We start from the raw sequence: 19,914 nt of genomic DNA on the forward strand, positions 1-19,914 counted from the left end.
CCTGGAAAATAATTTTTAATGTGTATGTGTGGGAATTATTCTCTAACATAAGATGTTTGAGAATTGAAATTTAAATATTTTCTAAGGTGGATAGGGAGCTATAGAGCATCCATTACTAGCCCTGTCATTTTATAGAAACCCAAAATGGTGAGTTACTTGTCTGAGGTTACACCTGAGTTGAATGGCAGAATCAGGACTGGCCTCTAATAATAGTGTTTACTATTTGTTGAGTACTGACTGTGCTAAGGACTAGTTCTTCTAAGTATTTTATATGTAGTAACTCATTTAATCCTCTTTTTATCCTTTATTTTATATGTAGTAACTCATTTAATCCTCTTTTTAATCTTATTTTAGCAGTGAAGAAACAGATCCAGTGAGAGAAGAGATAACGTGCTCAAAGTCCCTTATCACCTTATTATCATTCATTTGTCATTTATTGCATGTCTCCTAAATGTCCAGTTTTATATTGGGCCTCTTGCCTCCCATTCCCGGTTATTTCCACAGTATCACAAACTTTCTTGCTTTGATACTATGCAAGTTTGCTTCAGTAATCTTTTAAGTGTGACAGTTCATTGATGTGCATCACATTACATGCTTTTCAGATGTTTTTTTCAAATAAGGTTAGGAATTATTAATTTTATACTAAATGATAAGAATTTTCATCTAAACTATGTAATATGTACAACCATGAAAACTGCTTTTGTTACTAAATAAAATGAGATGCTGGACTTGTTAATCATGGCAGTGTATGCCTGGGTTGTGGATCTTAAGTCCTTGATGAGCCACCTACCCTGGTTGTCACCATCTCTTCAGGCTTCTTGGGTAGTATATATTGCAAAGAGGAAACTCCAGGCAGATGGATCCTGTTTGTTACCAGCTGTGGTTCTGGCTCCATATCTGTGTGATCTGCTACCCTGGTGACCTGAGCATGTCAGCTGCAGGGACTACTTTTGCTTCTTTGGCTTTAGACTTAAAGGCAGGAAACTGCATGTGCAAGGACCATATTCCTTTTATCATAAGATTCTTCAGATCTTATTCCTGTGAGTGGGGAAGTTGTTGTCTGCAGATTGGGAGGTAGCCTTCGATTTGTCCTTAGACACTGGCTTTATGAAACTGAATGGCATCCAGAAGAGAGAGCAGTAGGAGAAAAATGAGCATGCTTATTCTTGCACAGTTCTATTTCTCATCCCTTGAGTCCTCCCAGTTAAAGCTGTCTCAGCCTACATTGAAGTGTCCCTTCCAGGAGTTGATTTTATTTAGTAAACTTTTTATTGAAGTATAATATATACACAATACATAGTATACATATTATAAATGTATAGCTTGATGAGTCTTCACAGAGAACACACCCATGATTTTAAAAAGCCAAATATTATTAGTAGCCAGAAATCTTCCCCAAACCCTTCTTTATCAGTACTGTGCCAGCCCCCCAATCCCACCACATGAACCCAGGTGATCACTGTCTTGACTTTGAACATCACTGATATATTTTACTTCTTTTTGAACTTGAGTGGAATCAGATAGTGTCTGGTCTCTTTTCTGTAGTATAATGTTTGTGAGATTCATCCATCTTGTGTGTAGTGGTACTGTATATGGTATTCCATTGTGTTAATACACCACAGTTTGTTTATCTTGTTACCATCTGGATGGACATTTGAGTTGTTTCCAGTTTGAGGCTGTTAGAACACAGATGCTATGAATATTTTTCATGTGTCTTGATGAGCATATGTATGTGTTTCTTTTGAGTATGTACCTAAGATTAGGATTTCAGGATCAAAACATATGCACATACTCAGTTTTGCTAGATACTGCCAGTGTTCCAAAGTTACTGCGCTGATGTACATTCCCACTAGCAGTGTTCCATATCCTTTGCCACGCTTAGTAGTGTCTATCTTTTTCATTTAAGTCATTCTGGTGACTATGTAGTGGTAGCTCCCTGTGGTTTAATTTGTATTTCCCTGATGACTAAGAATGTCAAGTACCTTTTTATCCAGTTGAATATCCTCTTTTGTAAAGTACCTGTCCACTCTGTCAATTTCTTACTGCTTTTTTTTCTAGTTGATTTGTTGGACTATTATATATGTAGATAAGAATCTTGTCAGCTAACTGTATTGCAAATATTTCCTCTCACTTGGTGTCTTACCTTTTCACTCTTAGGTGTTTTTGGTAAGTAGAAGTTCCTAAGTTTAATGTAATCTAATTTATAATTTATAATCCATTTATGATTACTGTTTCTTTTTTTTTTTTTTTTTTTTTAGTGCCTTGATGTATTATGTTAAATATCTTCTCATTTATCTCATTAAATCCATCTTTTCTCCAACTTAACAAAGGTTATAGCAAAGGTAACATTTGTCATGTGAGTAGGTCATAAAATAGGAGTGGCTATGCTTCTGAATCACATTCACATCATCTTCTAGGCATATTACATAATACTCAGCTATCCTGGATTTGCTCCCTATGAGGTTATCAGCTGATGGTTCCAATTTTACAACTGGAAAAATGGAAACCTTGTCCTTGTAAGTAGTCCTAACAGAAATGGGACTTACTCATATGCTCAACGGGCTACAGAGAAACAACATATTATGTTGTACTTTAATGACATATTATGTGAAATTAAAATAGAAAAAGTCCGTTCCTTCCAGGCATAAATGTGTATTTAAAATTTCATAGTAAACAAATACTTGTAAGTGATAATTTCCCCATATTTCCAAATAAGATAATGTTGCATAGACCTTATGAATTTTATATTTGATCTTTTTGGTAAATATGGTTGTGAAAATTGAGTTTATATTCTTCTTTTCAAAAATACTCTGCTTAACAAGCACTTGTTTTTGATACTGGTCGAGACTTTTGGCATAATAAGTTAGGAAGCAATGCCGGAGAAGATACCTGAGAAGACAAGTGTGCCCTCCCCTATCTCCCTCACTTTTTTTTCTTTGAGGTTTTAACATCAAGATATAAATTATTGTAAGGTCTCAAAATAATCCTTTCACAAAAATAAGACAGTTTTATGTTGTAAAAACATTAATTATTTGTCAAAGGTTATGTTCTTCCATCTTCATCTGTCACCAGCTGTCAGCATCTCCTTTAAAGATCGGTTTTTTCTTCATAATGACACCTGCATGCAGCTCGTTGGCTGTCCAGATATGGTTTACAACCCAAATGTATAACACTGTCAAACAAGAGTTCCACTGTTGTTTCACATGCCTGAACATGCTGAGTGAGTCCTAGTGTTTTCTGTACATCTCGGCAGATCTTGGAGAGGCAATATTGGAATTCCTCATCACAGTCATTCTTGCTTTTGCCACAGGTCTCATAGCACCTGTCGTGTTGGTTGCAACACTTTGTCAGGGAAGGGATACCAATGTTAAGATGAACACCAAACAGTGGAGAGCCACATCCATTCGGTGGGGAGGGTTTATAACCATAACGTGGGAAAGGCTTAGATCCGTCACTGCATTTATACTGGCAGAGACCGTCCTCGCCTCCCAGGAGGTCCAAGGCGGCGTTCAGGTACGTGTCTATCTTATGAACGCCGTTCCGGATGGTCTTCAGGGTGGCCCTCCAGTCGGTGGTCTGGGCCTCCTCCTGGCACCTGACAACAGCGGCCATGAGGAGGAACAGGAGGGTGAGCGCGGGGCGCGGGAGCAGGGCCATCCGCGCAGCGCGGGGCTATACGGGTCCCCGAGCCTCAGCGGGGGGCGCGTCCCCACAGAGCCCCCCGGGACGCGCTAGGCTGCGGCGCGGACCCCGGGCTTGGCAGCCGCCAGCTCCATATCCACGCCTCCTTCCCGATTACTGTTTCTTACATTCTGTTTTAGAAATCTGTGCCTACCACAAAGTCATTAATATATTCTGTGAACTTTTCTTCTGGAAACTTTTATTGTTTTACCTTTCATGGTTAAATCTATAGTTAATAAAATAGCAGCTAAAAGTATTGGAAAAATAATCTGTAGTTCATCTGGAATTGATCTTTGTATATTGGATGAGGTAAAGATCAAGGTTCATGTTTTTCCATATAAATATCCAAAAGACCTAGCATCATTTATGGAAAAGATACTCCTTCCTCATTGCATTGTCGTGTCACCTTAGTCATAAAACAGCTAATCTTATGTGTGTGGGTCTGTTTCTGGGCTCTCTCTGATTCCATTGTTTTGTCTAATTGTTACATCTTTATAATAACTCTTTCTGTTGATTGATTGGTAGATACAGGGTCTTGCTCTACCAGCCAGGCTAGAGTGCAGTGGTACGATCATAGTGCTCTGTAGCCTCAGATTCCTGGGCTCAAGTGATCCTCCCACCTCAGCTTCCTGGGTAGCTGGGACTACAGGTGTGAGCCACTGTGCCTAGCTTATAATTAATCTCAATAATCTGTAATCGGTTTGCTCGCTTTGTTCTTCAAGATTTCCATGGCTCTTTACACTTCCATATAAACTTTAGAATCAGCTTTTCAAGTTTCAAAGAGTTACCTGCTAGAATATTGCTTGGTATTACATTGAGACTATAGATAAGTTAGGGTAGAATTGATGCCTTTACAATTGAGTCTTCCGGTCTGATCATGGTATTCCCCTTCATTTGTCTTTTTATTTTCTGTCAGTAATACTTTTTGGTTTTCAGCATAGAGGTCTTGCAGATTTTTAAAATATTTATTCCTGTATATTCAAGGACCTCATTTTGTTAATCACCCTTTTTGAGAACAGAAGTTTTCAGCACTTCTTAGAATATGACATTAACACTCATGCTGAGAAACTGAAAATGTATTTTGTACCCCATTTATCTTCCAGCATCCTTATCTGTGGTACTGTCATGTACATGCTAGTTATTTGGAATGTCAGAAGTTTAGTAAGTAGCCATGGCGCTATTCAGGAGGCCGAGGCAAGAGGATCACTGGAACCCAGGAGTTTGAGCCTAGCCTGAACAACATAGCAAGGCCCATGTCTCTTTGAAAATGAAGAAAATCACACCACTACACTCCAGCCTGGGCAGCAGAGCGAGATCCTGTCTCAAAGAAAAAAACCCCAAAAAACAAAAATAAAAATTTAGTAATTAGGTTATATGAAATTCAGAAAAAACAAGTTTTCCATTAATGAATGCTTGTTATTAGAATCATGTAGTGAAACTGTATATTTTGGTGGTGTCAAGTGGATCAGCCCACATACTGCTGTGTGAAATTGCTTTCACCAAAATCATTGGTTGAGATGACATTAATTGACCTAATGTGAGTCAGTATTCTAGGGGAAGGAAGAGCAGAGGTACCAATATTGGAATGTAGTTTTACTTAATATAAACCACAGCAAAAACCAACTGTGGATAATAAAGCTAAATTAATGTTAAAGTGTTTGCTCAGGAATCAAACTTGTTGATTTGGTCATGATGACTCCTCACTAACTTCAGCTGCTCCTCAACTTACACTAGGGCTGCATCCTAATAAACCTGTAAGTCAAAAATACTTTTAAGTTGAAAATGCATTTAAAACTCTGATAACCCGCTGGGCGTAGTGGCTCACGCCTGTAATCCCAGCAGTGTGGGAGGCCGAGGTGGGCAGATCACCTGAGGTCAGGAGTTTGAGACCAGCCTGGCCAACATGGTGAAACCCCGTCTCTACTAAAAATGCAAAAATTAACTGGGCATGGTGGTGGGCACCTATAATCCCAGCTTCTTGGGAGGCTGAGGTAGGGAGACTCTCTTGAACCCTGGAGGCGGAGGTTGCAGAGAACTGAGATCGTGCCATTGCACTCCAGCTTGGGTGACAGAGCGAGACTCCTCTCAAAAACAAAACAAAACAAAACAACCTCTGAGAAGCCCACTGAAAAAAAAATTACAAGGAAGCGAACCATCTTAAATCCTAATGCCACTTGACCTAACTGTGAGGTTTCAACCTGATAAACCTCTAGTAAAGTCAAAAAATTATGAGTTGAACCATCTGAGTCGGGGACCATCTTGACTAAGTTCAGTAGGTTCAGTTCAATAGAACCTGCTCTTGTTACGAGATGACAGTGCTTTCTGCAGAGCAGAGGAAAGCAGAACTGTAGAGAAAAGTTTTGTACTTGACATCTTTTTTTGTTTGTTTGTTTTTTGTTTTGTTTTGTTTTGTTTTGAGACAGAGTCTTGCTCTGTCGCCCGGGCTGGAGTGCAGTGGCCGGATCTCAGCTCACTGCAAGCTCCGCCTCCCGGGTTCACGCTATTCTCCTGCCTCAGCCTCCGGCATAGCTGGGACTACAGGCGCCCGTCACCTCACCCGGCTAGTTTTTTTGTATTTTTTAGTAGAGACGGGGTTTCACCGTGTTAGCCAGGATGGTCTCGATCTCCTGACCTCGTGATCCACCCGTCTCGGCCTCCCAAAGTGCTGGGATTACAGGCTTGAGCCACCGCGCCCGGCCTGTACTTGACATCTTTGTAATTCAGTAACTATCCTTCAGTTCCCTTTTCTACCTTTTATATTCTGAAAAATCTTTGATCTAGTTAAAACTAGTCCAAAAGCAGTATTCAAAAGATCTAGAAAAATGTGAGAAGACAAGGTAGAGTGAAGTTGATAGAGAAAAATGGTACAAATCTGACTTTTATTTTTACTTTTTTTTTTTTATTTTTTATTTTTTGAGACAGAGTCTAGTTCTGTCATCCAGGCTGGAGTGTAGTGGCACTATCTCAGTTTACTGAAACCTCTGTCTCCCAGGTTCAAGTGATTCTCCTGCCTCAGCTTCCTGAGTAGCTGGGACTGCAGATGTGTACCACCACACCTGGCTAGTTTTTTGTATTTTCAGTAGAGATGGGATTTCACCGTGTTGGCCAGGCTGGTCTTTGACTCCTGACCTCAGGTGATCCACCCGCCTCGGGGTCCCAAAGTGTTGGGTTTACAGGCGTGAGCCACCACACCCGGCCTGACCCTTAGTATTTAGCATGTAATATAGTTTGGAAAATACATTTAGCAGCATTAAAGAAATTCATGGCTGGGCGTGGTGGCTCATGCCTGTAATCCCAGCACTTTGGGAGGCCGAGGCAGGTGAATCACAAGGTCAGGAGTTCCAGACCAGCCTGGACAATATGGTGAAACTCCGTCTCTAATAAAAAAAATACAAAAAATTAGCAGGGCGTGGTGGTGGACGCCTGTAGTCCCAGCTACTTGGGAGGCTGAGGCAGGAGAATCACTTGAATCTAGTAGGCAGAGGGTGCAGTGAGCCGAGATTGCACCACTATACTCCAGCCTGGATGACAGAATGAGACTCTGTCTCAAAAAAAAAAAAAAAAAAAAGAAATTCATGAGAATACTGTCCTCTAGGTAATTAATTAGCACCATTTTTAATTGATAAAAGAATATATATAGTAATGTTGTATGTGTTTTATGTTTTATATGATGGTAGAAGCTGTGCACTGCAGCCATTCAGTGATGTGAGTGGCAGTCCCTAGGTTGTACAACCTGATGGTCCTGACCACCACTAGCTGTGGAACCCAAACCAAGTTCATGCTGAGTTTGTATCCTCATGAGCTTAGTTTTCTGTTTTAGTTATTGTTCTTAAATTACAATCAGGGCAACCAAAATAATTTGCTTTAAATTCTGTAGAAACTAAAAGATGGCAAATTAATGTAGCTGTTTCTGTGATTTTTGTAGTGATAGTGTTTATCTTTGTAATAGTACTTTGTAGCTTTCACAAATATTTTAGCATCTGTTCAACTTTATTAAACACATATACATAACACTGACAAAGGATTAAAGCATCCCTGTTCTTTCGTCTTTGGTTTTGGAATTCTTTTTACTTGTATAATTCTGTTTTCCATCTTCATCTGTATCCTTGCAGGTTGTCTGAAAGGTTTGAAGACCATGTGGCATTATATATATTTTAACAGGTCATGTCATTTCTCTAATGCTGTGGCCCTGAGGTTAGTGATATAATATGAAACTGTATCATGAAAGTCTATTTGAGAATAGAAACATATGCATGGACTTTTCCCAAAGTTTGTAACCTGTCCATATCTGTTAGCTTTTGCTGTATTAAATGTATAAACAGAAGTCTCAAAACTTAGTGAACTGAAAAAAGGTTTCATTTCTCACAGTTCTTTGGGCTTGCTGGACAATTCTTTTGGTCTCTGCTAACTTAGCTGGGGCTATATGGCTTCATTCTCACGTCTGATGATTGGCAGACAGACCAGTTGGGTCTTGGCACACCTCATTTATATGGTTGGTGGTTGATGCATGTCAGCTGGGTTGATGGCCATGTTTCTCTCATCATCCAGCAGGTTAGCCTGGGCTTATTTACATGGTGGTGGTTGCAGGGTTCCATTGAGTAAAAGGAGGGTAAGCTCCAGTGTACAAGCTTCTGCTTGTGTTGTGTTTGCTAATGTCCTGTTGACAAAGGGAAGTCACATGGTGAAACCCAGATTCGTGTGGAAAAATAGACTCCACTTCTTTTAGGTTATTTATTCATTTTACTTTTTTTTTGTGTGTGTGTGACAGAGTCTCACTCTGTTGTTCAGGATGGAATGCAGTGGCATGATCTCGGCTCATTGCAACTTCCCAGGTTTAAGTGATTCTCGCGCCTCAGTCACCTGGAAGCTGGGATTAGGCATGTGCCACCTTGGCCTCCCAAAGTGCTCGGCCTATTTAAAAAATTTTTTAAATTTTTAATATTTGTTGGTACATAGTAGATGTATATATTTATGGAGTACATAAGATATCTTGATACAAACATGCAATATGAAATAAGTGCATCATGGAGAATGTGGTGTCCATTTCCACAAGCATTTATCCTTTGTGTTACAAACAACCCAGTTAACAACACTCTTTTAGTTAAAATGTACAGTTAAGTTATTACTGACTACAGTCACCCTGTTGTGCAATGAAATTGTAGGCCTTATTCATTCTTTTTTTGTGCGTGCCCATTGATAGACTCCACTTCTTGATGACAGGAGTGGCACAGTCACGTTGCACAGGAGTGAGCATATAGGCCTGGGAAGAATTTGTGGCCATTTGCAATTGACCATGTTCGTTTTAGGTTTTCTTTTCTTTTTTTTTTTTTTTTAACATTTTAATTAAATGGATTTATTTAAAAAGACTATAAAATTTGACTATCAAGAGAGATAAAAAAGACCCATAAGATTTAAATTGACAGATATAAAAATGATTGGCTACAAACATAATTTTAGTAATTATAAAATTTTTGTACTGTGAGTTCATTTCCCTTATAATTCTTGAAAACCATTCTAAGCAATCTATCGTTTTAGGTTTTCTACCATCTGTATTTCATTCAAATATTCACTCAGACATTTATTGTGCTCCTATGTTCTACCGTACGGATAGAAAAAGGCAAATAAAATATGAGTTTTCTCTGTGAATAAATAAATAAGATTTCTGTCTTGTCACTATCTTTAATCAATGCATATACTCTGGAACCCTGTACTAAGAACTGTGAGAATGTGAAAACTGGAGCAATCATTGTCTAACCACCCTTCATCCACTTCCAAACTCTAAATCTTATTTTTATTTTATTTTGGTTCTAAGTTGTTTCTCAGGCAACTTACATCAATGTGTTAACTGATGATTAAAAGTCTGTTATTTTAATAATGAAACTTTTAAATCTGATCTGTTAGACCTGCTTCACTATAGAATTGGGGCAGAACACTAGCATTTGTTGAATTCATGCTGGGGTCATTCACTGGTAGGCTAGTAAAAGCAATTTGATATTTCATCTTTGAAACGTTGCTTGCCTTTGTACTAAATTTTCATTTTGACCAATTGTGCCTACCCCATCCTCCTCAAATACTTATGAACTGATCTATACAAAAATATCGTGTCAGGGATCAGGTGAGATGCTCTAATAATAATAAAAAAAGCTTTACACCTTTATTTTACTAATTTTAAAGTGGATAGTACTTTCGTTCTTATTTTGGTTGCAATTACATGGGTATTTTTGAAATAAAATGTTGATTAAATATTCCCTATTTTAATTAGAAACTATCTGCCACATGTGGTGGATAATGGCTCCCCCTTGTGGCACAGTCATTTATGTCATTTTTAGATTGCCTTAGAATGTCCTGAGCAGGCCTTGTTTTTAAAAATAAGGGACTCTCCTCCCCACATGCTAAAAAAAAAATCCTCAGCAGAATTGAATCAACAGCTTCTGCTCCCACCCCCTCAAATGTTTGGCTCTAATAATGATCCTATTTTTATATTTTCTTCACATTGGTGCTAATACAAGGTAAAATCTATAATACAAGGTAAAAATATCTATCTTCTATATTTATTGTGGATCACTATGAAAGTATTCTGAGGAACTTTTACTATCTTGGAATGTTGATAGGTATACTAAAACAACTACAAAAAAACAGGTTTTGAAGTCCAAAATAGTGTAATGCTGGACCAAATAAGTAATATTTGTTTGCATTGAGACTCCTCAGAAACTTTTATAGCCCGTGTGCGTGGTGAGCCTCCTTAACAAGAAGGGTTTTCCAGACTTAGTGGACTGTAGAGCTCTCTCTTCAGGGAACATGTTTTGGGAAACAGCGGGTTGTTTTCAAGTGAGTTGTTCTTTGGAGTTTTTTTTTTTTTTTTTTTTTTTTTTTGAGATGGAGTCTTGCTCTGTCGCCCAAACTGGAGTGCAGTGGCCGGATCTCAGCTCACTGCAAGCTCCACCTTTTGGGTTCACGCCATTCTCCTGCCTCAGCCTCCCGAGTAGCTGGGACTATAGGCGCCAGCCACCTCGCCCGGCTAGTTTTTTGTATTTTTTAGTAGAGGCGGGGTTTCACGGAGTTAGCCAGGATGGTCTCCATCTCTTGACCTTGTGATCCGCCCGTCTCGGCCTCCCAAAGTGCTGGGATTACAGGCTTGAGCCACCGCGCCCGGCCTGGAGTTTTTTAAAAAATTGCTTATTATTACTATATTTGCCTTTTCCTGATTGCAGCAGTTTTCATAATTTACATAAGAGAAAACAGTAATAAATAAAAAATCTTATAGATTTGTTTTTGGCAATATATTTCCTGTTAAGAATAGGCTACTTTTTTCCCTTTGTAGCAAACCAATCTCAGAATCCTAAGGGTTTTTTTTTTTTTTTTAAATTACATTGTATAAGTAGAATATTAAACAATTGTTTAATTTTCTGTTAACCAAAGCTTCTCAGATTTTGGTATTGACACTTACTGGCAGTGGGTACAGTAGGTCTCCTACTTCTGCTTTCTTCTTTCCCTTCATAATATTTATAGAGAATATACAAGGGGAAAAGTGATAATGTGGCCATGATGGTCGTGGGGTTTTGTGGGGAGGGGAGGAGATTTAGATTAAATATGTTATATTTCTTCTGAAGGCCACTATTTAAATATAAGCTTTCCCACAAATATATAATTATCATGCCTGTCTTTTATTGTGTTCTTTTTGACACATCTGTATACCTAAATCAAGAGGAACTGTATGTATCTTTGTAATTCAGTGCATTTCTTTTTTTAGAAAGCAAATATATTTTATTATCATTTTTTATTTAGTTAATTTATTTTTTGAGACTGAGTCTCACTTTTGTCACCCAGACTGGAGTGCAGTGGTGCAATCTCGGCTCGCTGCAACCTCCGCCTCCTGGGTTCAAGCATTCTTGTGCCTCAGCTTCCTGGGTAGCTGGGATCACAGGCACCCGCCACCACGCCTGGCTAATTTTTGTATTTTTAGTCTACTAAAAAGACGGGGTTTTGTCATGTTGGCCAGGCTGATCTCAAACTCCTGATCTTAAGTGATCCTCCCGCCTTGACCTCCCAAAATGCTGGGATGACAGGTGTGAGCCACTGTGCCTGGCCTATATTTTAAAGCAGTGACATGCTTTGGCTTTTTTCAGGTTAATTTTTTAACTGCATCAGAAAACTGGTTTGATTAATGTTTACTGAAGTGAATAAAAGCAAATATAGTCAGCTCACATTAAGCGTCATCAGGATGTGAGATTTTCCAGATAAGCGATGTTTTTAGTTAGTGGAAACGTTTTAAGTACCAAGATTCTATAAAAATACCTTCATTGCCGAACATATGCAACATAATGCAACTTTATTTTCAGTATTGGTTTGTCATTATGATACAATACTGATGCCTTAGGGCAGCTGCAGCTGTGCTTACCCTTTTCTCCTCCTTCCCCTTCTAAATTTGTGGTTTCTTGTCCTTTATTATTTTAGAGAGTAGTTATAATTGTGCCTAATATAGGAATGGATATGTAGGAAGAGGACATTTTATGAGCCATGGTCTTTGCGACATTTACTTTGATTAGTTAGAGATTCTTCTAATACTTATCTGTTACCTCTCCCACCTCACTGCCATTGAATTCTTCGCAGTCTGGCATAGTCTGGATAGGTGATTTTTAGAGAATTGAGGCTTGATTTTTTGTGTATGATATTGTAGATATAATTTTATCCTATGTAATAGGTGAATTGTGGATATTTGGTATATAGTTTTGCAACAAAAGAGGTATCACCAAAATCAGGAATTATTTACATTTTTTGTGAAAAGCGTGTGGATTTTATTCTTACGTTTTAACAATGTAAGTACCATCATTTATTTTATCAAGCAGTATATACTTTTTAAATTGGAAACGCTATGTGTAACTTGCCATGTTTGTAACATTTAAGTTAATGGTTACAACTGATGGATTTGAAATATTGTGTTATTAAACTAGAAATTTGTATGAAATGATATATAATTAAAAGTTAAATTACAGTATATTTTAAAATTTAATATTTTTACAGATTAAGATTTTGATGACTTCAATTTAATTTTTAAAATTTGGTTTATGTGTATTCAGGTGGGTGATCATAGTTTTATCTTTACTATTGGAGAATAAATGTTTTGGAAGATCATTGCTGTTTGTTTTAAACATGTGATAGCTAAGCGGTTTTTATAAAGGCCAATTTCCTAATAGAATTTATTTTTGGTTTTATTAATGGGCAAATGGGATCTACTTTACAGTTTTTGTACATTCTGGTTAAAAGGGAGAGACTTATACTTTTGTTATAATAAGTTATGTGTGAAAGTGAATTTTACATATCTATATGTTTTATATGTATTTTGGCATGAGATGGGAAGAACTAACTAAAAATTCAATTAAGAAAATTAGCAATATATCTGAGTAGAGTCTGTATTACTTTAAAAATTCAGGGTCTCTAAAAAATCCTTTGAAATAGTTATGAATTTTAATAGGACCATACTTAAAAATAATCAACAAAAGATAAAGCCTCTTCTTAGGTAGTGCCCGAAGTAGACAGAGAATAGGGGAAAAAATCAGTTTTTGATTTATTCAGTCTATTATGTTAAAAATTTTAATGTTTAGGTCTGTACTAATTTGGACATGTTTTATTTTGAAATAAAAAGCAATTTTTGTAAACTTGGAAATTAATGTAAATGTATAATTTGAATGAAATGAGATGGCTAGGTTGGTAATACTTCTTCAATCAATGAAGTAATTATTCTAACCTGAAATAGCAACATCTGGTCAAAACAAAATCAGTAAATAAAGTTCTTGAGTCATGATACAACATATGATTTGTCTGTAATATTACCACCCAAGTTTTACCCATTTTTTTCCTGTTAGTGATACATGTTTTTACTCACATTTAAATACATAAATTTTACACTACTGTGTTAAAGGACTGTGTTAACAGTTAGTTCTGCTTTTCTGATTATTGTATTTATCTTGTACTCTCTATAGTTTAATAATGTTATAGTTTTTTTGGTTTTATTTCATGTATAGTGTGACTTTTTAAAACTACTAGATAAATGGAAAGTTTAGTTGTGCTTCGTATTTTAGAAGAATTCACGTAATGAAAATTCTTTCCTAACAGTCATCCCCTCCCCACAAGATAAACTGCCCCAATTATTTAGCTGATCGTTGTTGGTGCTGTGATGTAGTAGGACGAACCAAGTCAGTGGCAGGGACTTGATTCTGGCTTTGTTAGAACTAAATGTTTTAGGTATCTAATTTAAACAAGATAAGGAAATTTATGCACAGAGAATGTACTTATTTGTATGAAGTGGAAAGATATATAATTTTACTTTTTTTTTTTTTTTTGGTCTCGCTGTGTTGCTCAGGCTGATCTTGAACTCCTGGGCTCAAGTGATCCTCTTGCCTTCTGGGTAGCTGGGATTACAGTTTTGTGCCACCACCCCTAACTCTAATTTGACTTTTTAGATATATTTCAAAGCACTTGGAAAATTTGTGTTTTACAATATCAGTTGTTTGATTTCACTTTCTAAATGGCTATTGTCTCTCAAAACTCCTTATGGTCATTTGCAGGTACAAAACTCAGAATCTCAGAATCACTTAACAGACTTGATGTGTTATATTCTGGTAAATGTGCTAGAGTTCAGATTGATAACCCTTAGCCTCTTTGTTAGACTGTGTTACAGAGATGCATGGACTGGATTTCTTACTGTGTTGCTATTAATGCATCTAAACATCTAGAGTCTGAATACTGTTGTAGAGTTAGGCTTTAACTTTTAGCTCTCTTGATATAGGAGATGATAGGAATTTTTAGGAGACAGGAAAAAGATGAGACAATGAGTACACAATGGGGGCACAAGCTCCAACTGTTCTTTTTTTTGTTTTTTTTTTTTTTGTTTTTTTTTTTTGAGATAGGATCTCACTCTGTTGCCCAGGCTGGAGTGCAGTAGCATGATCACAGCTCACTGCAGCCTGGACCTGCCAGGCTGAAGATATCCTCCTGCCTCTCAAAGTGCTGGGATTACAGGCCCCTAATTTTCTAACTTGTAGGAATGGTTTGTAGTTCTGATAAGTCAATTTGTAACAGTTTAGGAAAACTTAAGCTTGGATATCTGGTGAATTTATTAAAGAATTAACGTCATTAAACTGCTTTGCTGATTATAATAACAAATGAGATTCTCTGTCTTAAATGATTTTGTTTTAAAAACATATGGGTTGGGATTTACTTTGTTATATTGTGATACTCTTACCAGCTGTGATTGTAACGATTCAACTTTTGATGTGACTTTTTTTTAATAATCTGTGTCTGTGATATGATAAAAGTTGACCATCCATGTTTGCCTGAAATACCAAGACTTTCAGTTTTAAGACTGATAGTCCTGGGCAAACTGGGACAAATTGGTCTCCTAAATTTGGTGTCCACAAAGGCTAATCCTGAGAAAGAGACAATTACAATTTTTCTTATAATTTGGTTATCAAAAGGAGTTGTTTTGCTTGAAGACAGACTCAACTTGTTTACTAGTGTTAGTATATGAAAACACGTAGGTTTCTTTGTCAGGATTTAAATATGCTGGCAAAAAATCTCGTTACCAGTGAATCTTGAGGTTCAGATGGCTTTGTTTTGGCTCTTTGAATGCCACCCATTTACTAGCAATATGGCGGGTGAGTTTATATCATTATCAAGTTTTCTTCAACAATCTGCTATAAAATATTCTGGTTAAGGAAATCAAAGCTCAAGGAACGTAAATAATTTCTGAAGGTCATATAGCTGGTAGATAGCAAAGGCAGATTTGGATCTTAGGATTCCTGATTCTTAATTTCTTCTCTTCTCCTCTTTTCTCTTCTCTCTTCTCCCCTCCCCTCCCCTCCCCTCCCCTGTTCTCGTCTCTTCTCTTCTTGACAGAGTCTTGCTCTGTCACCCAGGCTGGAATGCAGTGGCACGATCTCGGCTCACTGCAAGCGTCACCTCCCAGGTTCACGCCATTCTCCTGCCTCAGCCTCCCAAATAGCTGGGACTACAGGCGCCTGCCACCACACCCGGCTAATTTTTTTGTATTTTTAGTAGAAATGGGGTTTCACTGTGTTAGCCAGGATAGTCTTGAACCCCTGACCTTGTGATCCGCTTGCCTTGGACTCCCAAAGTGCTGGGATTACAGGCGTGAGCCACCGCGCCTGGCTGTAATTCTTAATTTCTAGTAGTTTCTCATCAGAGTTAGTAATAGATATGTAAACTGGTTTCTAGTTAATATTGTAAGATCAAAAAAGAAGAGCATCGCTGGTGGCCTTTTAGACATATAAGCCACTGGTGGTGATTAATGTTTTCGGAGGGTCTACTTTTGAAAATTTTGATGAAAAGATATGAACCTCATTTTACTTTAGAGCCAATTTTGAAAAATACACCAACTTTTGAATATTCAGATAATGAGTTCCTCTGTTCTAAGGAGATGTTGTCTAGAATTAATGCTTATTTGTCTTAACTGTGTTTTCATAAGCAGTGTGTAGGAATAGTTAAAGCAAGTAAAATAGCTTGATTTAGTGCAAGTTTTATTTTTAAAATGCATTATCTGTTACTGTTTGTAAAGTTTTGTTTTGCTTGCCTCCTTATGATATAATATTCTGAGATAAAAATTTATTGTTACAAAATGATAGCAAGTATTATGTGTAACTTTTAATTAAATCCATTTTCTTCAGGTAAAAATAATGTATTTAACTTTTAATTAAATCCATATTCTTCAGGTAAAAAGAACGTATTCTCATGGTACTTACAGAGCTGGCCCAATGCGACAAATAAGCTTGGTGGGAGCAGTTGATGAAGAAGTAGGAGATTATTTCCCCGAGTTCCTTGACATGTTGGAAGAGTCACCATTTTTAAAAGTAAGAGATAATCTGTTGTGGGATTAGTTTTTGTTTAAAAAGGCAAGAAAAACCAATATGAGTAATCTAAATTGTGAGTGTTTCTTTCATGCTACATGCACTATAAATGAATGACTGTTTCAGAAATAGAAACATTTTGGTTTTATTTGAACTGGAGGGAAGGAGAGCAAGAGATGGGAAACTCACATAATTCTTGTGTGTACATGTGACATCTCAGGTCCTAATTGTAATGGCAAAGCTAAGTGGTGGGCCATGAAATAACACCTGTTAACACTTTAGGAATTTGGGTTCCATGTGTTTATTAGCTCTTTATAAACTAAGTACTAAAGGATTTAAGAAGTACAGGAAAGATTCTACTACAAATGTTTAAGACAAAGGAATGGCAGTTTAGCATTGTGGAAAACTGGCCTGGGAAATTACACATCCATATTTTAGCCTTGGCTGTACCTGTCTGGGTTGGGAAAGCCATTTAAACTTTCTGGGCTTCAGTTTTATCATCCATAAAATAACATGTTTAGATAATGTACCCAAAGTCCCCTTTATTTTATTTATTTTTTTGAGACAGTCTCACTGTGTGCCCCGGCTGGAGTATAGTGGTGTAATGTGGAGCCCTGACCTCCGTGGGCTCAGATGATCCTTCCACCTCAGCCTCCCAAGTACCTGGGACTACAGGCACATGCCACCGTGCCCAGCTAACTTTTGTATTTTTTGTGGAAATGGGATTTCACGATGTTGCTGAGACTGGTCTCGAACTCTTGGGCTCAAGTGATCCTCCTGTCTTGGCCTCCCAAAGTGCTGGGATTACAGGTGTGAGCCCCTGTGCCCACCCCCACAGGCCCCTTTAAATAATTTGTAGCCAGATTCCTTTTTTTTTTTTTTTTAAAGCCTCTTCATTTTCAGAAAATATTTCTTGTTGTGAGCTGCTGGGGCTATCCCACTGAGAGAGGAATCTCTGAACTGTGTAGTTAGGTTAATTATTTAATCAGTAACTCAAAGGTCAGTGCAAACCTGCACTGAAATTCAGGGTCCAGGTAAGCTGTGGAATGTGACAAGATTTCTAATACTCAACCACATAATCTATAGGACATTTCTTCTTTTATTACTTCTGTTTGCTTGGTGTTTTTACCCTATATGTGCATATATCTTTTTCTTCCCTTTCTCTTTAACCTTGTTCCATTCCTTTTTCTCTTTTCCTTTTACACTTTTTGTTCCTTTTCTGCTTCTCTCTAGTAGTTACATAATGGAATTAGGTTGCCTTTATTATTGAATTATATTTAAAAATTATCAAATATTATTTAAATGGTTGCTTCAAAATTAATTTTCAAAGCACATGAACTAAATGCATTATTTCTCCTTTCCTTCCGCTTCTGCTTCCCCTTCCCCTTCCCCCTTCCTTTTCCCTTTCCCTTCCTTTCCTTTGACAGGGTGCTGCTATGTTGCCCAGGCTACTTTTGAATCCTGGGCTCAAGCAGTCTTCCTGCTTCAGCCTCCCAAAGTGCTGGGATTACAGACATGAGCTACCCGCACCCAACCTAAATGCATTGTTTCTACAGAAATTTGACAATCTTTTTTGAAAAGGGGATGTGTGGTGAATTTTTTTTAAAAAATTTTTTTCTCAACATTCCATGGACAGTGGCCCTCAGTTTCCTTCCTTCCTTCTCTCTGTCTCTCTCTCTTTTTTTTTTTTTTTTTTTTTTTTGATTTGAGATGGAGTCTCGCTGTGTCATCCAGGCTGGAGTGCAGTCGTGTGATCTCGGCTCACTGCAACCACTGCCTCCCAGGTTCAAGCGATTCTCATGCTCAGCCTTTTCAGTAGCTCGGATTACAGACACTACCATGCTCGGCTAATTGTTTGTGTTTTTAGTTGAGACGGGTTTCGCTGTGTTGCCCAGGCTGGTCTCAAACTCCTGAGCTCAGGTGATCTGCCTGCCTCAGCCTCTGGCCACCTCCTTCTCTTTTCTCTTCCTGTTCCTCTCTTGTCTGTCTGTCTCTGTCTGCCTGCCTGGCTCCCTCCCTCCCTCCCTCCCTCCCTTCCTTCCTCCCTCCTCCCCCCTCCCTCCCTTCCTCCTCCCTCCCTCCTCCCTTTCCTCCCCCCTTCCTCCCTTCCTTCTTCCGTCGTTCCTTCTGTCTTCCTTTTCCCTTTTTCTTTCTTTCTTTCTTTCTTTCTTTCTTCTTTCTTCTTTGTTTCTTTCTTTTTTCTTTCTTTCTTTCTTTCTTTCTTTCTTTCTTTCTTTCTTTGTCTTTCGTTCTTTCTTCTGTTCGTTACTTTTTCTCCCTTCCTGCCTTCTCCTTCCTTCCCGTGCCGGAAGTCCTTCGCGGCCAGTAAGGAGAGGGAAGGAAGGGCGTTTAGGTCCCCATCCCTTTCCATTACTGTCCGGTCATTTGCGGCTTTCAGGGGAAGGAAGGTCCTTTGCGGGCATGTGATGTCATTGGCGATTTCACGGTGGGAAGGAAGGCGGAAGATGGAAGCGGGACGGGTGAAGGGAAGGGGAAGGGGAGAGGGGAGGGAAAGGGAAGGGAGGGGGAAAGGGAAGGGAGGAAGGGAAGGGAAGGGAAGGGAAGGGAAGGGAAGGGAAGTGAAGTGGAAAGGGAAGGTGAAGGGAATGGGGGAAGGGACGGGAAGGGAAGTCGCGGGGGAAGGTCCTTTCCTGTACGGCAGGGGGAAGTGGGACGTGGGTGAAGGGGGCTACGTGTGGGCGGAATGGAAGGTGGGGAAGGGAAAGGGGAAGGGAATGGAAGGGAGGGAGAGGAGGGAAGGCAGGCAAGGGAGAGGAGGGACGGGAAGGGAAGCGGGCCGTGGGACGTGGAAGGGAAGGGGAAGGGAAGAGGGAGGGCCGGGGACGGCCGGGAGGGGAAGGGAAGGGAAGGGAAGGGAAGGGGGAAGTGGAGGGCACGGGAAGGCTGAGGGAAGGAAGGGGAAGGGGAGCGGGAAGGGAAGGGAAGGGGAAGGGAAGAGGGAAGGGGGAAGGCGGCAGGGGAAGGAAGGGAAGTAACGGGGGAAGGGGAAGGGAGGGAGGACGGAAGGGGGACGGGAAGTGAGGGAAGGGGGAGGGAAGGGATGGGAAGGGAACGGGAAGGGGGGCAGCGAAGGGAAGAGGGAGGGAAGAGGGGAAGGGCAGGAGCGGAATGTGAAGGGAGAGGACAGGGAGCGGAAGGGCAGGGAAGGGACAGGGAGCTTTCAATTTAAATTTCTCTAATTGCCGTGCAGAGGTAATTTCCCTCCTTTACGCTGGTCCAAGACTTAGCTCTTTGCATTTAATCTTACTTTCTATATGAGTTTGTTCCCTGTTTCGATGCTTTGTTTAATGCCTGGGTGTTAGGCGTCAGTTGGCGCGGCCTCTCCTCCTCTCGAATTGTTTACATTTCC

General features: G+C 39.1%; 1 protein-coding gene and 1 pseudogene across 2 annotated transcripts in view; one reads left to right on the forward strand and one right to left on the reverse strand.

Moving 5' to 3' along the window:
- RSBN1L (round spermatid basic protein 1 like) overlaps positions 1-19,914 on the forward strand; it is a 102,177-nt gene that overhangs the window by 68,744 nt on the left and 13,519 nt on the right. Inside the window, exon 4 of the mRNA XM_010386291.2 lies at positions 16,410-16,547. Coding sequence (XP_010384593.1) covers positions 16,410-16,547 — 138 coding nt within the window. The remainder of the gene's footprint in view (positions 1-16,409; positions 16,548-19,914) is intronic.
- LOC104680361 lies at positions 2,633-3,776 on the reverse strand (annotated as a pseudogene). Its single transcript, XR_750449.2, has one exon. The product of XR_750449.2 is annotated as a group XIIA secretory phospholipase A2 pseudogene (transcript).

This window comes from Rhinopithecus roxellana, chromosome 6, assembly GCF_007565055.1.
Source record: "Rhinopithecus roxellana isolate Shanxi Qingling chromosome 6, ASM756505v1, whole genome shotgun sequence".
Classification (NCBI taxonomy): domain Eukaryota; kingdom Metazoa; phylum Chordata; class Mammalia; order Primates; family Cercopithecidae; genus Rhinopithecus; species Rhinopithecus roxellana.